The sequence below is a fragment of the Leptonotus elevatus genome, chromosome 5, assembly GCF_054856555.1.
Source record: "Leptonotus elevatus isolate MCC_2025b chromosome 5, RoL_Lele_1.0, whole genome shotgun sequence".
In the NCBI taxonomy this organism is placed as follows: domain Eukaryota; kingdom Metazoa; phylum Chordata; class Actinopteri; order Syngnathiformes; family Syngnathidae; genus Leptonotus; species Leptonotus elevatus.
Genome location: NC_141243.1, coordinates 24,808,265 through 24,830,842, shown reverse-complemented (window position 1 = coordinate 24,830,842; position 22,578 = coordinate 24,808,265). Strand labels below are relative to the sequence as shown.

General features: G+C 37.7%; 1 protein-coding gene across 2 annotated transcripts in view; it reads right to left on the bottom strand.

The window, feature by feature from the left end:
- Positions 1 to 22,578, bottom strand: part of LOC147174436 (dual specificity testis-specific protein kinase 1) — a 24,087-nt gene extending 1,509 nt beyond the window's left edge. The window contains exons 1-9 of one of the 2 annotated variants that reach the window (XM_086075834.1): positions 22,324 to 22,578; positions 21,532 to 21,600; positions 9,703 to 9,893; positions 9,171 to 9,292; positions 7,717 to 7,765; positions 6,312 to 6,461; positions 2,396 to 2,569; positions 2,111 to 2,194; positions 803 to 889 (exon numbers count right to left, since the gene is read on the bottom strand). In XM_086075834.1, coding sequence (XP_085931960.1) covers positions 803 to 889; positions 2,111 to 2,194; positions 2,396 to 2,569; positions 6,312 to 6,461; positions 7,717 to 7,765; positions 9,171 to 9,292; positions 9,703 to 9,893; positions 21,532 to 21,562 — 888 coding nt within the window. In that variant the 5' untranslated portion in view covers positions 21,563 to 21,600; positions 22,324 to 22,578. The remainder of the gene's footprint in view (positions 1 to 802; positions 890 to 2,110; positions 2,195 to 2,395; positions 2,570 to 6,311; positions 6,462 to 7,716; positions 7,766 to 9,170; positions 9,293 to 9,702; positions 9,894 to 21,531; positions 21,601 to 22,323) is intronic. The other variant, XM_086075835.1, reaches the window with a different exon arrangement.

Here is a 22,578-nt window from a genome sequence, read left to right as displayed (position 1 = left end):
TCACACTGAAAGCAGCTTCTAATATTTTGGTTTCCTCATTGAGTACACCAGAGATTCCACAATATTGATAAAAAAAAAAGAAGACATTTTTAGATGTACTTTACTGTATATCATCTGAACAGCTGTGTTGGTTCCAATTCTACTGTAGACTAATAATAAGAACAATCTTAATTACTGTGATGAAGAAGCCCTCACACCTCGTTTTTCATGGCAAATCCTTAAAATTTTAAAATGGCGGCCAAACTGACACCATGTTCTGCCCAGATTAGATGCCGCAGGTGAAAAGGCAACAAGTCATCCCTTTGTTTTACAGTACCTGCTTCTGATTATGAATAATTTTGGTGGGTTCTCTCACTGGAAGTCTGTAAGTAGAGGGCAACCAACTTTCCATTTGAGTATCTTAACTTCTTTTCTTTTCTTTTTTGATTGTGCAACCTATGTAGAAATGCCCCCACTTTTCACCATTTATTTACACTTAACGTTTATATTGTGATACCTTTACTGTAAAACAATATCGTAAAAAATATTTTAGGCCAAATATCACATTCCTGCATTCTTTTACCCCTAGTATTTTCACTTTCATCCCTTTAAATCAGTGCAGTCAAACCGTTTTAACACACAGTTTACATTTTTTTGCACGTCAGGTGAACAATCATTAATCACCGGCCAGAATAGAGCTACATCACTAGGAAGTACAGAAAGTTGATTTGAAAGTTGAATTAATCTGTGCATGTATGCATAATCATTGAGACGTATTGTAGTTGTAGAGTAGCGTAGTTGCATGTAGAAAACAGATACCCACCATACAGCAGCTGGCTGCCAGTTCCAAGAGACGTTGAGGACAATCTGTCACCATCTCCTTGAATGCATTCTTATCCAACCCATAGTCCTAAAATATATAGATAATAACTATACATTAAGTGCATATCACAAGGTGTTGACAATCTAGCGCGGCCATCTTTAAATGGCGGACCCGAGTCTGGGTCTGGACTTGGTGGTCAAGGTTTCATGTGGACCCAAAGTCAATTGTGGTTAAATAAAGTACAGTGGGAACAACCCTATTAGCGAGATATTGGAATGGACCAGCCCGCAAAAATCTGTGTATAAATCACGACCAAGTGCCAGGAATTGAGGGACATGGCGGTTACAGGGTCACCAGATTTGGAAATAGCCGGAGCAGCTAACAAGAGCAGCTAGCGGGAGTTAGTCGGAGCCATAGGCTGGAGTGGCTAACAAGAGCGGCTAGCAGGAAAAGCTAGTTTAAAAAAAAAAAAAACGCTAGTAAAGACTTGAGAGAGCAAAGCAGAAGGTGACAAGCGATAGCAGTCCAAATCACGGGAGTCAGCGGCAACCACCTGCAGGCCCCAGCTGTGGAAGGTAAGCGGTGGTCGACCAATTGGGTCCTAACTACATTTGTGATGTTCTTTGTGCATCTGTAGCAGGAAGATGGCGGCGAACAATGTCAGCCTCTTGTGAAACTTCAGCCATGTAATATAATTAGTGATTACTAGACCTACGATTAAAAAAAATGTACGTTGATGTGATGGAACATATTTTTTGCATGTTATTGAAATCAATAGTGGGGTTTTAATTGAATGAATTATTAGTTCACCACTAGATGGCGCTTAAAAATACACATTGGTGCTTTACCACCCAAAATTTGAGACTGTTGGCTTTAGATAGGGCGCTAAGGGACCCAAGTCAGCAGGATAAGACGGGCCACTGGTACCAAAGACCATAATTTTGTTTTGTTTTCGTCAAAGTTCAAGTAATTGACTGACATCCAGGCTTTAATTTCCTTCAGACAGGACAAAAGTGGCCTAAATGAGAAAGTGTCATTTTTCCCAATTGGGACATGACTGTCATCCGCATAGCAGTGAAAAGAAATCCTGTGTTTTCTTAAGATGAAGCCCAGGGGCAGCAAATATAATGAAAACTGGAGGGGCCCCAAATTAGAACCCTGTGGAACACCATATGACAGCGGGGCAGTGTGGGACCGCTGCAGTCAGATCGAACAAGACATGGGCTGTGTCTGAATATCCACCCTTATCCCTTAACCCCTCATTCACTAGATAGTCCTGCATTATTATTCAGTAAATGAACTGTCTACCTGTGTTCTGGGTAGTATTTCAGGATCAGCGGGAATCCTGGCCAGGATTTCACAAAGCACAATTCCAAAGGAGAAAACATCCACCTAAGAGAGGTAACATGCAAAACACATAGTGTGATGATTGATGAGTACTTGTATAAATTACCAAAGGATATTTATCTCATGATTAATAGTAAAAGGTATTTATTTTGGACTAAAGCATCATAAAGCATTTTCCCAAGAATGGCAATAAATACCATTTTGCAAATGATTCTACCAAAGTTGAAACCGATTTTGTCTCTATACCTTGCGGTCATACGGCTCCCCTCGGAGCATCTCTGGGGCCATCCAAAAAGCAGAGCCCACCAATGAGAGCTTCCTTGCGGGGTCTTTGACTGGCAGTTCCACCACCTCTCTCGCTAAACCAAAGTCTGTCAATAGGGCCTCCCGACCTCGGGATGTCATTCGGATCAGACAGTTCTGCAGAGAAACAATCGGCCAGCAGAGGGCAGAGTAAGGCAGGTTTTCACGGCTCTGGTTTTTCACAACAAAAAGACATCCTTGTATTCAATTAATCTAGTTTCAATGACTCCTCGTCTTTGAATGCACATCTACTCAGTCTTCTGTGAAATAAGTGATCACTTTTTAGACATTCCAAATAGCTTCTGATGCCCCGTCAACTATCCTTTGTCTCTGATGTAAGCATGTTTCCTGCTCACTAAATAATTCACCTGCACCATGTGTGGAGCGGCTCAAAAGAGAGCAAAGACGGCCTGTGTCGTACAAAGCACTATACGTCACATCAAATGATAGAAGACTGACCGACATACAGGCTTGCTTTGTGTAAGAAGGCTTTCTGTGAAGTAAGCGCTTAATGTGTGAGAAGAGGCAGACGCCAGGGGAGCAAACACTTATCTGCAGGTGTTTGCTAGGCACTGGCGCTGTTATAATCTATGTCGGTTGCCGGAGGAAGATGTATAATGTGGTGTATTAAACAAACATCATTAAACATTAACAGTAGATCTGAGTGTTTATATGTTCTATTTACTTATTGGAGACAACCATCCATCCATTGTGTCAGTAGTGTCACAGGTAAGCTGGGGCCAACCTCAACTTTAGCTTCAGGCGGGAGGCAGCCATTCACACTCACTCACGTTCACACCCATGGACAATTTAGTCTTGTCGTTGAAGTTAACATGCATGTTTTTGGAATGTGGGAGGCAGGCGGCATTTCTGGAGAAAATCTACGCAAAAGGAGAACTTACAAACGCCACACCGGAAACCCAGAGACTAACCACAAGTCCGGTGTGCTGTTTAATTGAGATTTAAATGAGAGTTGGTTTAGGCACATTATAATTCAAATAACTGATTAATCCACAGAATATTGTGTGAATGTTGATGACCAAGGTTATCCTAGGATAGACTAACTCTTGAAAATCAGATTTTAATTTGTGTATGTGTCTACAGTATTTGTATATAATATATTTTTTTATTGCATCTCATCTGTACGTCATGATTGCAGATGTTTCTTCAACCCTGTACCCATTTTAAGTTTCTCTTGGGGAAAAACGTCAATAAAAGCCTTTCCTTCTAAATTTAGCCCAACTTCTGCCAAATAAAGTATTGGAAAGTGACGTGGAAAACGTTTGTAAGTATGATGATTTAGAAGTAGGAAAGCCTAAGTAAGGACTAATTTAAGGGTCTCAACCTCAATCTTGGAACGTTGCTCTCCTTCCCTCTAACCATTGGTATTATTATTTTGGGTTAAACATTATTCATCCACTTAAATGGATTTACGGTGGGTGATTTAATCACAGATTATTTGTTGTAACCCAAACTCCTGACTGATTTATTTATTACACTTCCTGTTCATGTGTCTACCACTTGATCACTCCAAGCTAAAGTATGTCAAAATAAGGCAACGCTGAATATTCAACTGATGTGTAAACTGTGGAACAATGACTTGCAGACAGATCTGCTGTGAAGGACGTTCTCTTTGTGTAGCAGTTTGCAACAACTTTTAAATGCACTTTAGTAGACCTGCAGGCACATTTTTAATCAATCAAAATTTTGAACTTGAGAGCTAATTAGTTCCAGTTTTGATTGATGTTATTGCTGAGTTTGAATGAAGATGTATGCAATTGTAATCATATAGCCTGAGTCAAATTGAACACTTCAACACAACATAAAAAAAAGTGTATATTGCGGATATATTTGTGTGAATAATTCTGAGACCATACAAGACTCCCTGGGGAGTAACGGAATACATATACTGCCGTTACGTAAACAGATTACAACAATTAAAAAAAAAAAATCCATTATTCTATCCAATATATCTATCTATCTATCTATCAAACTGTGAGGTGTGGTTGCTTTCAGTGACAGTTCAAAACCAGCATATGGCCTTCAATCAATCAATAGCCTACATACTTTTTAATTACGCAAGGATTTTTGCTATTTGTAGGCTGCCCGGGTCCCTATCACCCGCAAATAGCAGGGGCACATTGTATAGAATATATATTGTGGTGATATTTATTTTGATTTTGTCTTCATGAGCATACTCAATATTGGAGTAATCCAAAAATATTCCAGTTACATTACTGTAATATTATGGTACTTGGATTACGTTACTAACTACATTTTTTAGCAGGTAACTTGTAACTAATGGATTACATTTTAAAAGTAACCCTCCCAATCCTGGCCACCTGTTGATGAAAAATGGAACTGCACACACGATGTCAGGCGGGAAATTCAAATCCGAATCCAGTCAGAAAACTATTGGCCAGAGGCTTGCAGTAGTACCCATTTTGAACAGCTAAGGTCTTAATCTACTAATTAGAAGATGCTTCAGTCACAAATGGTCAAATAAAAAGGCTACTGCAAAGATATTTTCAGGCAAATTGTTACCAAGAGCAGCTTTAAAATAAAAATAAAAAAGAAGAAGAAAGAAAACCACGTGTCATTTTCCTTTTCCTTTGTGTAGGCACCAATTTATGTTGGCCTATCACATTAAATCCCAGTAAAATAAATTCATGCTTGTGGTTGTAATTCTTCAAAAAAATGTACACTATATATCTAAAAAGTGAATGTTATTAAAATAAAGACAGAACTGGATTTGGGTTATAATCATCCATCCTCTTTTTACAATGAACATTAACTATGTTTAACGAGCAATCAAATAGCTGAATACATGAGCGAGTTGTATGAAAATTTGAATAGACAGAAATGCATTTGAACTTAACCTGTCCATATGGTTTTGGCACGACATGCTTGACGTTAGCATTGTCGTCATGTCAAATGATCAAATGATTTGCAGTTTGCAATGACAATTACAACAGGCCCCACCATTCTGTGAACCAAAGGCTCAAATAATTGTTGTCTTCTTGTTTATCCAAGAGGACTAAAGGACTCAAAGGTGTGGTTTGCAGACTGTTGTTGTTGTTGCTCTTTCCTATAATGTGACATATTTGAATTGTGACACATAACCAGATACTTCATCTTTGGTGTAAAAGGGATGGTTGTGGGCACCTGAGATATATATATATATGCATATATATCATATATGTATATATATATATATATATATGATATGTATATATATATGATATATATATATGTGTGTGTATATATATGATATATATATATATATGTGTGTATATATATGATATATATATATATATGTGTGTATATATATGACATATATATATATGTGTGTATATATATGATATATATATATATATATGTGTGTATATATATGATATATATATATATATGATATATATATATATGTGTGTATATATATGATATATATATATATATATGTGTATATATATATGATATATATATATATGTGTGTGTATATGTGTGTATATACGTGTGTGTATGTATGTGTGTATATACGTGTGTGTATATATGTGTGTGTATATACGTGTGTGTATATACGTGTATATATATGTGTGTGTGTATATACGTGTATATATATGATATATATATATATATACATGTATATATATCACATATATCAGTGTATATATATATATGTGTGTGTATATATATATCTATATGTATGTGTATATATGTGTGTATATGTATGTGTATATATATATATATGTATATATATATACATATGATATATGTATATATATATATGATATATATATATGTATATGATATATATATGTATATATAAATAAATACATAATATAAATAAAAATTGTCTTACTTTTGAGTTGAGATCTCTGTGGTAAATATTCTTGTAATGCAGGTATATCATTCCTCTGCTAATATCACAGGCAAGGTCCACCTTTTCTTTCCAGCCCAGGGGAACATCTTTCCTGGCCAGGAGCTCCTCAAGACAGCCACCATTCACGTACTAATACATATCAGAAATGCAGTTTTGGCATTATTCATTTACCTTGCAAGTATTACAAGACTACACTGAACAAAAATAATTATGAACCGCTTTAGTGTTTGCTCCCATTTTACATTAGAGAACACAAACGGCCTGTTCCGCTCAAATTGATTTGTTTTATGTATACCTTTATTCATCCAGCTGAGGCAATTGAGACACTGCAGTAGCAGAGTAAAACGAAATGGAAAAAGTGAAATAAAATTTTGCTCACAAACCTGCCTACAAAAGTTAACTTTGCCTTCATTTGTTGTGGTTGTTTTTCAAGATTTTGTCTCAACGAGGCAGAGGTGTAGTTGACGAGCATGTACCCTATGGAGTTCTCTTGCTCGTCTATGTCTCTCATGGTCCTTGGCCGACACCTGATAATAGCTGTCACTATTCACATCAGGGCTGTCCATATGCCCTGGAAATACTGGTTTCACAGTATTGTGATACTTGTACAATGTGGGGGTTGTGGGGCTTAGTGGTAGTGATGACTCACCATGGAAGCATTCATGAGCCAACTATATATAGGTGACCAAGCCACTTCATGAAGGAGCAGCAACTCCATCTACCCCGGGGCTGGACCTTCAGCTCAGGAGAGGGCTTGCCACCATTTTCTGCCTGAGGGTAATATATGGTCCCAGATCGGGAGGTTCTGATTCTCATCCAAACAACTCCAGTGAGAGTTGAAGTTGATGAAACCAATAGAACCACACTATTGAGTACTAAGGCCTCCAAACACCCTGGCTTCACCTAGAAATTCTGTCCATAAAGTTTATAAACAAAATCAATGACGAGGCCAGATTTGGAAACAATTACCCAATACTCCTTGGCGCACCCCCCACAGAACTGCTCGAACTCTCATGCACCTCCAGGACTTTGCTGAAGGTGTAGAGCTGGTCCACTGTTGCAGGGCCAGGATGAAAAGCACACAGCTCCTCCAGCGATTAACAATGTCTCGTTGGACATCCTCCCCAAGAATTTTCCCAAATTTTGGAAATCGATCTTATGCTCATCCAAATATTGAATACAATCTTGAACCTAGATGAATTAATAAAAAAATAAAAATGAAAGACTCTCACACCATGTCAGGCTGCTTGTCTGAGGTGACCAGAGCCAGCTTTTGCAGTCGAATATAAGACTGCTCCCAAAATTTTGGTTACCACTCAGGTTGCAAGTTGCCATCAAGCCCCACACAGGCCTACCAAGAAAGCAAATGAAAAGTTTGACTTACCTCTAAAATTGGATAGAGTTTGTCTTCTTTAACACATATTCCCAAATATCTAAAAGAAAAGGCAATTAATTTTCTTTGCCTATAAAGTTTCTTCAAGTAGTATGTCAGTAGTATTAGCAGGGTTGCATTCAAGGATTTCGGACCCACCATTTCAATGCTGCAAATTTATTGTTTTCTAAAGATCCACATGTAAGTCAAAAAGTGTCACTGTTTTAGTCAAGGCTGCTATTGCTGTAGTTTACGGCTGTGGCCATTTTGTAGAGGTGTCCGAATGTCCAATAGAAAAAATTGTAGTGCACTCAAAATTACCCACAATGCACTTGGTAAAGTTATGAACACTGATGGTCCCTCAACTGGTTAATATAGACCACAATGCATTGCAAGCAGGAAAACAAAATGGTGCAAGTGAGCAACAGCGCAAGCATCAAAGCGATACATTAACTATACACTACGGAAATAATGGATTTGTTTTAATTGAAAATATGGACAACAAAGGAAATAAAATACAGTTTAAAAACATTTTTATTCACAATAAATAGTCGAAGATCTTAATATGCCGGTGCGTCATGACATGCACGGTGCTCTCTTGATATGCGACTGGAGGAACAAGTAAGATGGCTGTCCGAATCATCAAACAGAATATTACACTTCTATATTGAGCGGGACAGTAATGAATGCATGTTGACTCGAATATTAAGGAGTCAGGTAATAATACATTTGTTTTTTTGGCTATAAAAACGTGGAACCTATGAAAATAAAGATTAGTCTCTTCTTTAATTTGGGAAAAAAAAGTATATTTGTATCTGTTTCCGTTTTGCAACAATTATCATTAGAATATAGCTAAGTTTCATCAATATTTACATTCCTGGTGAAAACACTGGCAAAAAGAGCTTGTTGCAACATGACCATGGTTGAGCTCTTATTCACTGCTGCCACCTGCTGGCCATTTTATTAAATAACTATCATTGCTTTAAGCCACCTCTTCATGTCAGAAGCTGCATCTGTATGCTCTTGCATAAAAAAGCAGTAGAAAAAATCGTGTAAATAAGTTTTTGGTAGTGAAGGACAAAGTATTAAAAAATATGTTTACACGTTTTTGGGTTTGGATTTGAATGCGTTTTAACAATCAACACTTTGTATAAATATATGTTTGTTTGTTTTTAAAAAAGTACCATCACACTCCAATATTAGACAAACCTTAGTAGCTGCTGCAATTAGCATTGTAAAGGAAGAAGCCTTGATACAGGTCGTGTATTGGTTCTCATTATAAGATTGTTGAGGCATACAGAATAAAATGGGCAGTAGGTGTTTGTGATGAGATGATTTTTAGGGAACTGGAGTAGAATGAGTTTCTCTATGACTTGGTTTCTATAAATGAAACCAAGAAACATGAGTGCGCTAGACACGATTACTTGATGTACATTTAATATAGTGGGAAAGGGGATGACTGTTACCTGACAATATTGGGATGAGAGAGTTTCTGAAGAAGGCTGATTTCACGTACAATGCTGTCTTGGTCCACGTCATTTTTGTATATCTTCACAACCATCACCTTGCGGGTAGTAGTGTGCATCACCTGAAGAAAAGTAAAAACGATACATTTCAGAAGTACTGATGGTAGAGAATTTGGATTATAGCTGCAGTTGTTGTAGCAAGAATGATGACTAGGCTCGTAGTTACTAACGACAAGTAGGCATTTATATATATTGCAATGTTGACTTATGTCACTGTCTTATCCTTCTGCTTCATTTCATGAAGCATTTAAACCATTTTAAAAGGAAATTGGCTTCCTTGGTCCCAATAGGCATTTCATAATGTCCCAGCTGAGGATGGTATTGTCCCCCCCCACAGTATCTGAAGAGCGTGGGATAATAATGGAATGGTAAAAATGTCCTAATTAATGGCTGGAACAAAGCATGCTTTGACAGTGGCTCACATGCCGGCTGGTACATGGCAAAAAGTGGGAAAGGACACTTAAATGTGTACCTTATAGACCTTGGAGAAGAAGCCACTCCCAATTAGCTCAGTGGTGAAGTTTTCCCAAAACTCCAGTTTGCGCACGGCGGTGCGGAGTTTCTGCCAACGGTCCACATGATAGTACTTGTCTGAAGACTCACCATAGAGGGTGGGACTCGTGGGCTCTGATACATCCACATCACACATGCTGGAGATGCTTGCTGAGAGAGACAAGACATGTTAGCCTTGGAAAAATTTGACCATGTGCTGTCATGGTTTGTTGCTTAGTAAATATGCACACAATAATTGAAGGAAAGGATATTTAGGACCCTTATGATTTATTTATTTATTTGAATCATTTGTGACACACCAAATGTGTAGCAGCGGTTCTTTCTCTTTTTGCTTATCCTTATTTAGGGGTCGTCACAACCGTAGAATCACCCTTTTATCTCTCCCTGTCCTCTGAATCTTGCGCTCTAACTAAAGGTCTTCCCATAACCAGTCAAGCACATCAATAAATTATCTCGTTGGTTTTCCTTTTTGCCATCCATCTGGCGACTCCATTCCCTGCGTCTTTCTACCAAGCTATCCGGTGTCTCTCAAAATGAGCGGTTTCATTTGTTCCATTTTGCACCTCATCAAAACACAATGAAGGAAACTTCTCTTCTTTGTAGTACATGTGTGCATCATTATATTCTCTTTTTAATTACGTTTTATACAATGTCCCAACCTCATTGGAGTTGGGTTTGTCAATATACATTTCACTGGAGACACATTATGACACACACATACATACATTACACATAATTCCTAGTGGGGACATCTCATTGACATAATAATTTCCTAGCCCCTTACCCTAAATCTAACGATCATAACTGATTGCCTAATCCTAACCCTTAACCTAACTCTAACCCCAACCAAAACCCAATTCAAACCTAAACTCTAAAACCAAATCTTGACCCTCAAAAAGAGGTCTTGAGTGGTGAGGACCAACCAAAATGTCCCCACAAAGCACTTGTGCAGTGGTCCCCACAATGATAGTAAAAACCTGGAATATGGTCCTAACAAGATAACACATACAAGAACACACACACGCACGCAATAAAAAGCCATTTTGTCATCGCTGTTTCGATGGACTTGTGTGTAAGTCCAATATTTTCTTATATACATGAGTAGTTTTCATGGTTAGGCGTAAATACATTGAGACTTTACATATTTCTACACTCTAAACAGATCTGGTGTAAATGGCCTATGAACAAAGACTTCATGGTTAGATTAACATGTCAAAGATCCACACAAACCCTAAAGACAAAAGAACTGAAGCTAATAGTGTCTAGCCCCTCATCCTCTTGTTGTGCAAATTGTTCATTAGCAGAGGGGTTTAATGGGGTTGAGGTCAAAGTGTTACTTTGTGTACCTTGCTTTGTGCAGTGGAGCAGTCATGCTGGAACATGACCCAATCTTTCAAATGTGTCAATATGTTCTCAGAGGTCTAGATCAACCCTTAATGTACATATACTGTCCATACAGATATATGGATAAACCATGTTGGTCATGGTTAGAAAAACGATACAACCATGTGAATGGTATTGAAAAAGGGTAAATTGTGCATTTCAATAACCTCAGAGCACCCTTAGATGAAAGGGAGGCTCATAAAAGGGACCACCGTCCCACGCACTGAACTCCAGAGATGAGGGAAATCTCGGTACGCTATTCAGCCTGAAACAAAGACTGAATAATGAGAGGGCAAAAATAGAGGCTGGGTTAATGGTTAACTGGATCGGTCAGTGAATACAAACCATCCTCGATGTTGATGTAATCTCATTTTAGCTTGGTGCTAAATTGAATAGATGAATGTTGATGTAAATGTGCATCAATAATATTTGTCTCACCTCTCAGCATTATGAAATTAAATCACAGAAGTTATATCTAAATTGAAATCAAGATACATCAATATAAAATGCATGATGTTAAATATTAATTTAATTTCCCCATTGTCGGACTCCTAAAGTTTATCATATTTTATTCATTTGAATCCAAGCTGCCTGCAACAATGCCACAACAATATGGCCACATAGATTTGGCCAAATAAAAACAAATACAAACCAACCAATAAAACAAAAACAAAACACATATTTTCTTCGCCACAGACTAAAACTGGAAATGCATATTGGTAGACAACTCTATTTATATGTTCTATCCCATAATGTTGTCAATGGGTTTCCAACAATAAGGCCAGCATTTATTTTAATGTTTGAATGATTTGGCTTCCTTTTATGTATCGCATAAACAGGCTGATCACAACATTGTAGGTAAATGTTACAGTGGTGCAACCTAATGACATCCAATAAATAAACACAATGGAATCAAACATTCTAACTAAAAGAAAATAAAACAATAAAATAATGCACAGTTGACAACTTGACATTAACACTTAAAGAAAATCAATTATCAATATAATGATTTTGTGCATGTACAACCCAAATTCCAATGAAGTTGTGGCGTTGTACAAAACATAAACAAAAACAGAATACAATGATTTGCAAAACCTTTTCAACCTATATTCAATTGAATATAAAATACAAAGACAAGAGATTGAATGCTCAATGCTTTTTGGTTTATTTTTGCAAATATTCTCTCATTTTGAATTTGATAGCTGCAACGTTCCACAAAAACTGGGACAAAGACAACAAAAGGGTGGGAAAGTTTAGGAAGGCTTAAAAATGCCTGTATGGAATGGAACATTCCAAAGGTGAACGTCCCTGCTTAATTCAGCCGCCTTCTTCACATCTTACAACACATACACCGACAAACATGTACAACGCAGCTTCGTGGTAGAAGAGTGCGAGCACTAGACTGGCCAGGCTGCCAGCAGTCCAGACCTGTCGCCCACTGAAAACACGATGTGGCACACGGACTGTTGAGCAGCTGAAGTTGTACATCAAGGAAGAGCAGGAAACAAAAAGGTTCTCAATTTGAACATGAAATATCTTTGTAGTGTATTCAATTGAATATAGGTTGAAAAGGATTTGCAAATCATTAATATTTTTTTAACGTTTTACACAACTTTACTGAATTGGGGGTTGAAGTTTGCAGTGGTGTGGAAGTTCACTGTATTATACTGAGGATGATTTCTAATAAAGTAGATTGCTTTTCTTACTTTGTTAAACGTGCGTGTCAAAATATTAGAACAGGCTCTCAGTGTGATGATTTGCAGTTGTATAGAGCAGCAAAGAACAACCAAAATGAATAAATTTTCTGAATAAGATATTAAATTACTTCACTGGGTACATGTGGTGTCTTGGTTAAGCAATAAGCACTTCTAGGTTGATTGGTAGATTTTTGTGCGTTGTATTTTGGAAAAGAACTACCAGTAAGTCACGTTACAAATAATGTTGAATGTACTGCCATGTTTTTTGTTAAACAACATTGAAATTGGCATATGATACCACGTTCCACATCAAAACACTTATTCGTATTTAAGAAAACAATAATTTTGGGCTCATGATATTGTCTTGAGTGCTACTACAGTGGTCTTTTGACCTCGTTCCACCCCAAGGATGAGTTTTTTTCCTTTCTTCTTCAAGAGCCTTTGCAGTGTTGCCGGTGGAAAGCACACACTGACACGCTAACACAATTGGCAGGGAGTTTCCTCATCAAGCCGTGTCCGCTCATCCCCACTTTTCATGCTGCTTTTGTTCATCGGGCCCTAAAACAATTGTCACACTCTCAGTTCCAGCACTGTCAGTTAGAGTCACTTACAAGTGAAGCATTATCATCAAGCTGTCGCTAGCTGTTCTGCTGTAACTGTCTTTCATAGTCTCGGTCATAAAGCAATAACTTATTTTACAAGAGTAAAGAAACATGCTCCCAAATATATGAAAATGAATGGTCCTATGAAATTGAAATGGCATACATAGTCATTCATTTTACATTGCTATACTAAAACCTAATGTTTAGTACACTGTAACAAATTTCTGTAAAATCTACAGTAAAAAATGACAGCATCTTCTTTTAATTTTTTTAATTTTACAGTATTATAATTTAACTGTATATAGCAATGCCTTATGGGTAAAAGCAAAGTACAGTAATTTGCTGTATAATTAGCTGTAAAGTTGACAGCAACTATGTTTTGGCACGTACCGTGTATATATACCCCATATATGTGGATTACAGGTAAATACTGAAAAGATTGTTGGATTATGGCGGGTATGTCTATAGGAGAAGAAGCAAATGGCGGACCCTGTATTGTCACCGAAGCAAGGACAAGAGTAAGATTTTAGCGAGAGGGCAGTCTGCATCGTCTTCACATCGCATTTCTCCGATAAACAGGCAACATTACAGATAACATTCATTTATGCACTCGGCTGCAGAACGAGGATTGATTTTCCAACAAGGGCGGCACGGTGGATGACTGGTTAGTACGTCCTCCTCCCTGTGCTGAATTCCTGGGTGGAGTTTGCATGTTCTCCCCGTGTCTACGTGGGTTTTCTCCACTTGTCTCCTCCCACATTCCAAAGACATGCATGGCCGGTTAATTGAGCGCTGTGAATTGTCCCTAAGTGTGATTGTGAGTGTGGATGGTTATTTGTCTCTGTGTTCCCTGCGATTGGCTGGCAACCAGTTCGGGGTGTACCCCGCCTACTGCCCAAAGCCAGCAGGGATAGGCTCCAGCGACCCTTTTGAGGAATAAGCGGTAAAGAAAATGGATGGATGGGTTTTACAACGACATACTGTATGTAATTGTGTGTAGTTACCAGTAAATTCCTGTAAATTACGTAGAAAACAAGAAACGTTTGTAAACTGGATAACAGTGAGTAACTGTAATTTATATGCAGTAATGACCTAAACTATAGTAATGTACTGAGATTTTACAAGAATTAGCAGGAGACTTTTTTACCAGTTATTTCTTGCATATTCTACAGTCAATTCGTTAGTGTACTGCTTACTGTGTTAGATGACTATAGGATTAATGTTGGTACGATTTATGTCGATTGCTGCAAAACAAAACTTAGTTCGTAAGGGCTAAGCTACAATAACAACTTTACCTAGCAGCTTTATGAATTGAAATAGCCAACTGTGCATTTAACCCCTTCAGACCCGGATTTTTTTCTGCTGGTTTTCAAAAGGTTTTTTTTAACCTTTTTTGTTTACTGATTTTGACTATTTTTTTCCCACATAAGAACAATGTAGAAAATTGTGTGGTTATCTCATGTTTTTATTTATTATAGTGGACGCCAGGATAATATGACTGTAACGTGTTGTAAACTTACCAAGCTTACAATTTAAATATAAACATCATGCAAATCAACTTGCAATTTTGATTGGTTAACTCGGATCCAGTCATGAACCTGAAGTGGGTTTCATTGGTTTAGACACACAAATATGCCATGTCCACTAAAATCATCTATGGGTCTGAGGGGTTAAGGTCTCTATTATTTTTCTTTCCAAAAAATACCAATGAAAGTATTTAGGACTTTAATGGTTTTACACTCGTCATAAAGACCATTTGCATTTGTGCTTATATTTCTTACTCTCTGTGGCTGCATTTTTATAACACTACTGGAGCTTCTGTCTGAGCCCGCTCATAAGACCCAGAGACCACAAACTGTGGAAAAACACATATAACACATTAATGACATCATGGTGCAACTTTCTGAAGATTGTGAAGGCAGCATTTTGGGTTTACCACTCGTCTTGCATTTCAGGCAACATAATGATAATATCATTAATGACTTTCATAAAATGCATCGGAGTGCGTGTGTGTGTGTGGTATGCTACAAAATGGGGACAACATTCTGACTTTTCACAGACAACTTTTCACAGACAAGTCACCATTTTGTTTAGAAATTTTTTTGAGGGTCAAGATTTGGGTTATGGTTGAGGTCAGAGTAAGGAATGGGGGGAGGCATCATTTTTGTTGGTTAGGGTTAGGGGCTAGGAAATGCATTATGTCAGTGAGATGTCCCCATTTTGCACAAAAAAGAACCTGCATGTGTGTGTGTGTGTGTTTTTTTTTTTTTTTTTTTTGCTACATGGTCGGGCCCATATACCGGGATTTTACAGACTTGTGGGGCCCACAACTTTAGACCCCTTTTTGAGGGTCAAGTTTTGGTTTTAGAGTTTTGGTTTTAGAGTTTAGGTTTGAATTGGTTTATGGTTGGGGTTAGGGTTGTGGTTAGGCAATCATTTGTGATGGTTGCGGTTAGGGTAAGGGGCTAGGAAGTGCATTATGTCAATGGGATAGCCTCACAAACATAGTACCACAAATTGCGTGTGTGTGTTTGACAACCCAAAAGCTTCTGGAGATTGAACCAGCTCAGTAATATGACACACAGTAAAAAAAAAAGAAGAAAAAAAAAGATCACATCGAACTGAGAATTTTTGCTGCGACGGACCATCAACACAATTATTGGTGCTGACCATCACCATGCTGACGTGACGTCCAGCTTGGAATGCTGCTCACAGTAAAAGCCAGTTCACACCCAAGCATTATTTTTCACCCTTGGACTTTACTTTTTCTACAGAAGTCCTCTACCTCAGGAATGTTCAAAACTTTTGACACGGACGTGACTTTGGCAGTATTTATGTACTGTAGATGTGTGTGCAAACACTTCTGAGCAGACCGGAAGACCTTAAGAGTTCACATGATTTTTATGATTTTTGTTTTGTTTTATTTCTTCTGTTTTCTATGTTCTTTTTAATGTATGTACAGGGTTAGGGTTATACAGGGATATGTGGTGTGTAAGGGAAAAGGGCAACTCTTTCTTTCTCTTTCTGGTCATGACATTTTTGAACACTTCACTAGTTATTGGTTATTACTTTGTGCATTTTTCACAGCGCAATGATTTAGTAACCCTCAGTCCTGGTTTCATCCACACATGTATTTTGACATCAGCTAAAACATGACATCAGTAAGGGATGGCCAATGTTCAAGAACAGCTAAGTTAAATTTGCTGGCATCAGACACACTGCTCACAGCCAAAACAAAGATACCCAATTACACTAGGCAAGCACAATCATTGATCATGAATTTCAGCACTAAGGTCAAAGGATGTATCATTGCTTTTTCTGGTGTGTTCGTTTGATAGTCAAAAAGAATAGATAGATAGGTAGGTATGTAGGTAGATATGTAGTTACATAAATAGAAACATAGCTACAGTATACAGTAGATATATCTGTGCAAGAAATTAAAAAATCACATTCATCTTTATGTTAAATGGGAGTTAGTACACACCTACCACCTAAATGAGCTTTTTCAAGCTCATGAAAAAACAGCCACCAAGCATTATGATTTTTTGGTGATGAGCAGTGTTGTGCTTGAGCCTATGGCCAAAAAGCTCAATGTTGAGTTTATAGCACAATTTCCCCCATGCGTTCGGGAGGTTTCAAGTGTTATTGCAAAATGTAGATGAACTTTGAGGTTTTTCTTTTCACGATACAGCTTCCCACCCTACCCCGTAGCGCTGACATACATATGAAGAAGCTATAAGATTGCTGTCACAGTATTCGGTTTAGGTGAACGAACGGTATGGGATTTTTAATAGGTTTCTCACTATTTGCTGCTGCTGCTTGTAAAGTGTATTGTTGTGTTAATTGAGACTCCACAGCGCTTGTATCTCAAATCCATGCTCACAGGTCAAAGCTAAAAAAAAGAAAGGTCTCATGACACCTCATCGCTCGAAAAACTTGTAAGTAGGACCAACTCTATCTCAAGCACCACTGCATTTTTTCTTTATGTCCACAATTGATACTTTATTCATCCACACATCTAAAGGTCTTAACGATATGACAAATCTATACAAGTATATATATATATATATATATATATATATATATATATATATATATATATATATATATATATATATATATATATATATATATATATATATACACACACACACACACACACACACGGAAATAAAAGTCACAATTGCAGTGCAGTACGCGGGTCGAGAAAAACATGCATGGGACTTAGGAAGATGTTGACAGTACAGTGTGGAGTTGAGGGAATGTGATATTTCCCTCCCACGGTGGAATTCAAAAGCTGCATGGCATGCAGGAGGAAGGATTTTCTCAGTGTCATTGGAACAGGCCAGCTTCAATGACAGCAGCCTGCCAATCAAGCTGTTTCTCTGCCAAATAGCAAGTGTCCACTGTATAGTTTGAAGTTGTAATATCACATTTCACCACTAGATGGCAGATATCACTTGCTCCGGGTCTTTTACTGCCCTATCCGACGTCATGCGGCTGAATATTTTGCAGATTTGTACATGCAATGACATGCAGGACAAATATAACACATGAATAATAATATTTTAAAAAATTGAGTGAAATTATTTTTGTGAAAAACTGCACAAAATGAAATATTGCACTAAATGTTGGTTTGCTGTTTTTTATGCATGAGAGTCCTTTGCAAGGGGGTGGGGGAGGCTGAATCTTTTATACACACATTGAAACATTCACAGCATTATGAAAAATTGCACACATGCACATATTTTGTTTAAAATGGGATTTTGTCATACATGTGGTTAAGATATACGTGGTCCAATGTGGCCCCTCAGTAGTGCTAATGATAAATTGTAAACCCCTTCATCCTTTAAGTTGCCCATCCCGGATGTATGTTGTCTTTTTTTGTGAATGCACTCTTTCTTTTTTTTTTCAAAGTTGTGTCATAATACATTTTCTTACTAGAGTTTTGCACACTTCAACGGCCCATAAAATGATGATAAGGCATAATGTATCAGAGGCCAAATGGTGTGCTACACTATTAAAACTGATGTAATGAAAAGCACACTATACCACTTAACTTTTTTTTTCAAATTGCCATCCTCGTGCTGTGCCTGAGGCCATAACTATGTGAAGATCCATGGCAGTGAGGATCAATGACTTTGAATCCAATCCTGACTAATGTAACATTGACCAGGTCATGCAAATGCTGAACAACAAACCCATTGCCCATTACACAAAGAGTTTCCTTCTACTCTCCCACAAAATTTCTGTTATGGCAAGTGTTATCATGGAGCAGTAAGGAAGCACATCTTGGATAATGATTCCATAATGAATGGGGCGTGATACAAGTTTAAGGCTGATGCAATCACTGCCATTTTATTATGGCTACAATTGTAGATTTGGGTGAACGCTGCAAGACACAACAAACCTACAGAAGAGAAGAAGACTAAACGATGGCATGAATCACCTAAACATTTGCAATTTTGCAAAGAAGAGCTATTAAACAGCCATGTTGATTACATAAGATGAACTTCATTCATTTCAAATATTTTGACCATGTTAGACTGGCTGTATCAGAGAGAGAGAGAGAGAGAGAGAGAGAGAGAGAGAGAGAGAGAGAGAGAGAGAGAGAGAGAGAGAGAGAGAGAGAGAGAGAGAGAGAGAGAGAGAGAGAGAGAGAGAGAGAGAGAGAGAGAGAGAGAGAGAGAGAGAGAGAGAGAGAGAGAGAGAGAGATCCTTAGGTGTGATTTTAACATTGACAAACCGCCAGTTAAATTTTCATATTTTCAGAAGCAAGTCCAAGAGACAAAAACAAAGGGGTCCCTAGAAAATAGAAGTAGCCTATACTATCTGTTTGAATTAAAAATATTTATAGTTCTTCGTTTCTTAATCCCCCCCCCCCTTCATTTGTTTAACTTATTCTTAAAATGTTGGAATGAGATCCAAGAATATGTTGAGTTACAAAAGTGTGCGTATGAACTACATGAGTTCATTTACTCAATTCAATAGCAATTATTCTGTTAACTTTACCAAAACTTTGGAAGATTACACACAATTTTAGAATTTAAATGTCCATGTATTTGTTTTTTCCTTTTTCTCTTTCAAAGTAAAATTCAAGCTTCCACTAAGTTCAAAACAGTATTCCTTTTACAAAAAAAGGTAGTGGGGGATTTAGTACAAAAAAAAAAAAAAAAAAAATCTGTGTAAAACCTTAATTTGTCTAAAAAATAATAATTAAAGTGCAAAAATCTGGCGGGAATTTTTTGGGGATAAAAAATACTTTTTTATTAGGCGATTAATCGTGATTAATCAGAATTCTAAGATGCGATTAATCTGATTTAAAAATGTAATCGTTTGACAGCTCTAATTATTACATAAGATAACAAGTGCAGAACGGCAAACTTTCTAAAGGCCACACAACAGCGTGGAGATTTGATGACATCAAAGAGACAATGATTCAACATATACACTAATTGGAGTGTGACATGACAACAATGCAAATGTATTAATGTGCAAAACACACAGCAACGAGGTAGTAGTTTCTCAACCAAAAACTGCATGGCAACAAATTCATTGCCATCCACGAATTAACTCAGGTTTTTAATCTAACCGCTCAGTGCCATCCACAAATTAACTCGGGTTTTGCGTTTTGTTTTTTTAATGCACTGGACGTAGAACAACCTCATGCAAGTCCCAAGCAAGTATTGAGCGTAAAAATGATTGTAATGAGCCAACTGGCAACCGCATGTCATCTTGTGGACAACACGCTGCCGTTGACTAGTGTGAGGTGAACTCCATTCACAACACTAGTTAACAAAATACTGATCAGAGCAGGGGTACGAATGCCATGTAAACTGGAGTTCTCAAAATACAAAGGTGCCTTGCGATACAAGTTTAATTTGTTCGTCACAATGCTCATAACTTAAAACACTCAAATCTCAATTCATCTCTCACCATAGAAATGATTAGAAATGCCAATAATACATTTCAGCCTCCCACCACAAACACACATTTTTTTAATAAGAAAAAAAACATTCATTAGTATTAAACTTTTCAACAATATAGAATACTAGCATGATTAAATAGAATGTAAAGCATCAAACAGTTTGTGCATTGTGATTTAATGCTGCAATTAAATTCAGTGTGCTACTCCTGGTGTGTCATGCAGACACAAACGAAAAATAATTAACTTCTTCCTCTTCTACTCTGTAATAGTAGTCAATTTTTATAATAAATAATATATGCCTGTGAGTATTGTTTATATTAAATATCTACATGTGGTATTCCACTCTTTGTGTTCAAATAAGCACTGCTCAAAGTGCAACTCAACACCAACCAGACTCACTTATATTTGAAAATGGCACTCAACTCACTGTTGCCTGGAGGACCGTTGGGCTTGCAAGTGTAGGGTAAGGTAGAGGGTCGGCCGTGATCTGGCTGTGATTGACAGCAGTACGATCTAAATAGTTTCTGTACTACAAGCTATGCTAAATAAACTAACCAAATGCTATTCTGATAAGTCACTAACCTGAAAATCAATATAAACGCTGCAAATCCAAAAGAGGCATGAGCCGGTGGGTGGCATAGCGACTACGTTAGCCTCATGGAATTGACGTGGGTACTAGTACTTGCCCAAAGAAAGGAAAATTGTCAAATTGTGTTTATCGCAGCGTTTAGCCTAAGGATGGCGCCACACAGACGGGTTGTCCCCCCCCCCCCCCCCCCACCCCCAAATTCACGTGCACTAAAATGTAAAAATAATGACCAGGTCATGTAGCCAGCATTAAGTAGACATCCGTTTTTAAAGTTTATCAGAAAAAAAGAAGAAGTTGATTTGGTGTTGAGTTGCTCTTTAAAGGGTTTTTCCATCATATGTTAACAAAGAGTTGAGAGAAGTAATGCAACATTTACTTTCTCATGGCATCTATGGAGTATACCAGTAACTGATTTCATTACTTTGAGGGGGGGGGGGGGGGGGGTTGAGAAGACCTAACTATAACTGCTTACTTTTTAAAGTAATTGCACAACCCAGCACCCTATGCAGGCGCATCTTCCTACAAGGAACCATTTAAATTAGTTTCTGTGAAAAACAATGGAAGACTATTTTACTCTCATAATACTTACTCAATTGATTTAGTAAGCTATTCATATGCATCTTGCTGTAGCTGGAACAAAGTCAGAAGTCTGCAGGAACTGAGGAGGAACCACATACATGCGACAGCAAATGAGAAAGCACCGTCACAGGACTCCACAAAACATGTCGAGAAGCAAGCAATGCTGTAAAGCACGCATCAAAACGCAGTGTTGCAGACAGGAATTTACTGGCATGAGGGTTTAGGGTCAGTCAATAATTTGCTTTGATGCTTCCCAGAAAACTAAGAAGACCAGAAAAATACTCTTCCTCTGTTGAATAAACAAGCATTGGATGTCCAATTTGTGATTGGTTTGTTGAAGGATCTTGTTATTGATGTTGTTTTTTGTCAACACAAACGCAGCTTTCTAATTGTTTCTGGTAAACTTCAGAGCACTACTTCCCATTTGTAGAAAGTCCATCAAAGTCTTATCTGTTAAATACATCACAATCTTCCACGCCGAATAGTTTGTGGAGAGTTAGTATATGTTGTAAATGTGAGACTCCAATCATGTCATTATCTTCTTGTTAGCCATCATCTTGTGATGCATCTGGGGGTTGTAGTCAATTGCCGGGAACCACTGCACACTTCCACAACATTATGTAGTTGTGTGAGAGAAAATTTTTCTTGGCTGCATATTTATAATGCTGTAGTAAAATCAGGTTTGATAGTTATTCATGTGCAATCCCTACACTAATGTGTATGCATTTAATAACAGACTTAATGTCAGTCAACTACTGAGAAAGCTTTATGGTAAACATGTGGAAACAAATAATTGACTTACCTTGAATGAATCTTTGTCGTAAAAGGCAGGTTAAATTTATGTAATGGGTTTCTGCATCATATATCCTCTCATGTATACTGTCAGAACAGGAAGTGTGGCTAGATTCTCTCTCTCACGCTCTCTGTTGCTCTCTCGCAGGTTTCAAGTGGTGGGTTGTTTCCCGCAGCGGCTGTTAAAGCATTCTCGCTAGTGGGATGCATGTTTCATGGGTTGTCTTAGGAACCAGCTCCACCAGCCGTGCGTCGGTGGATGGAA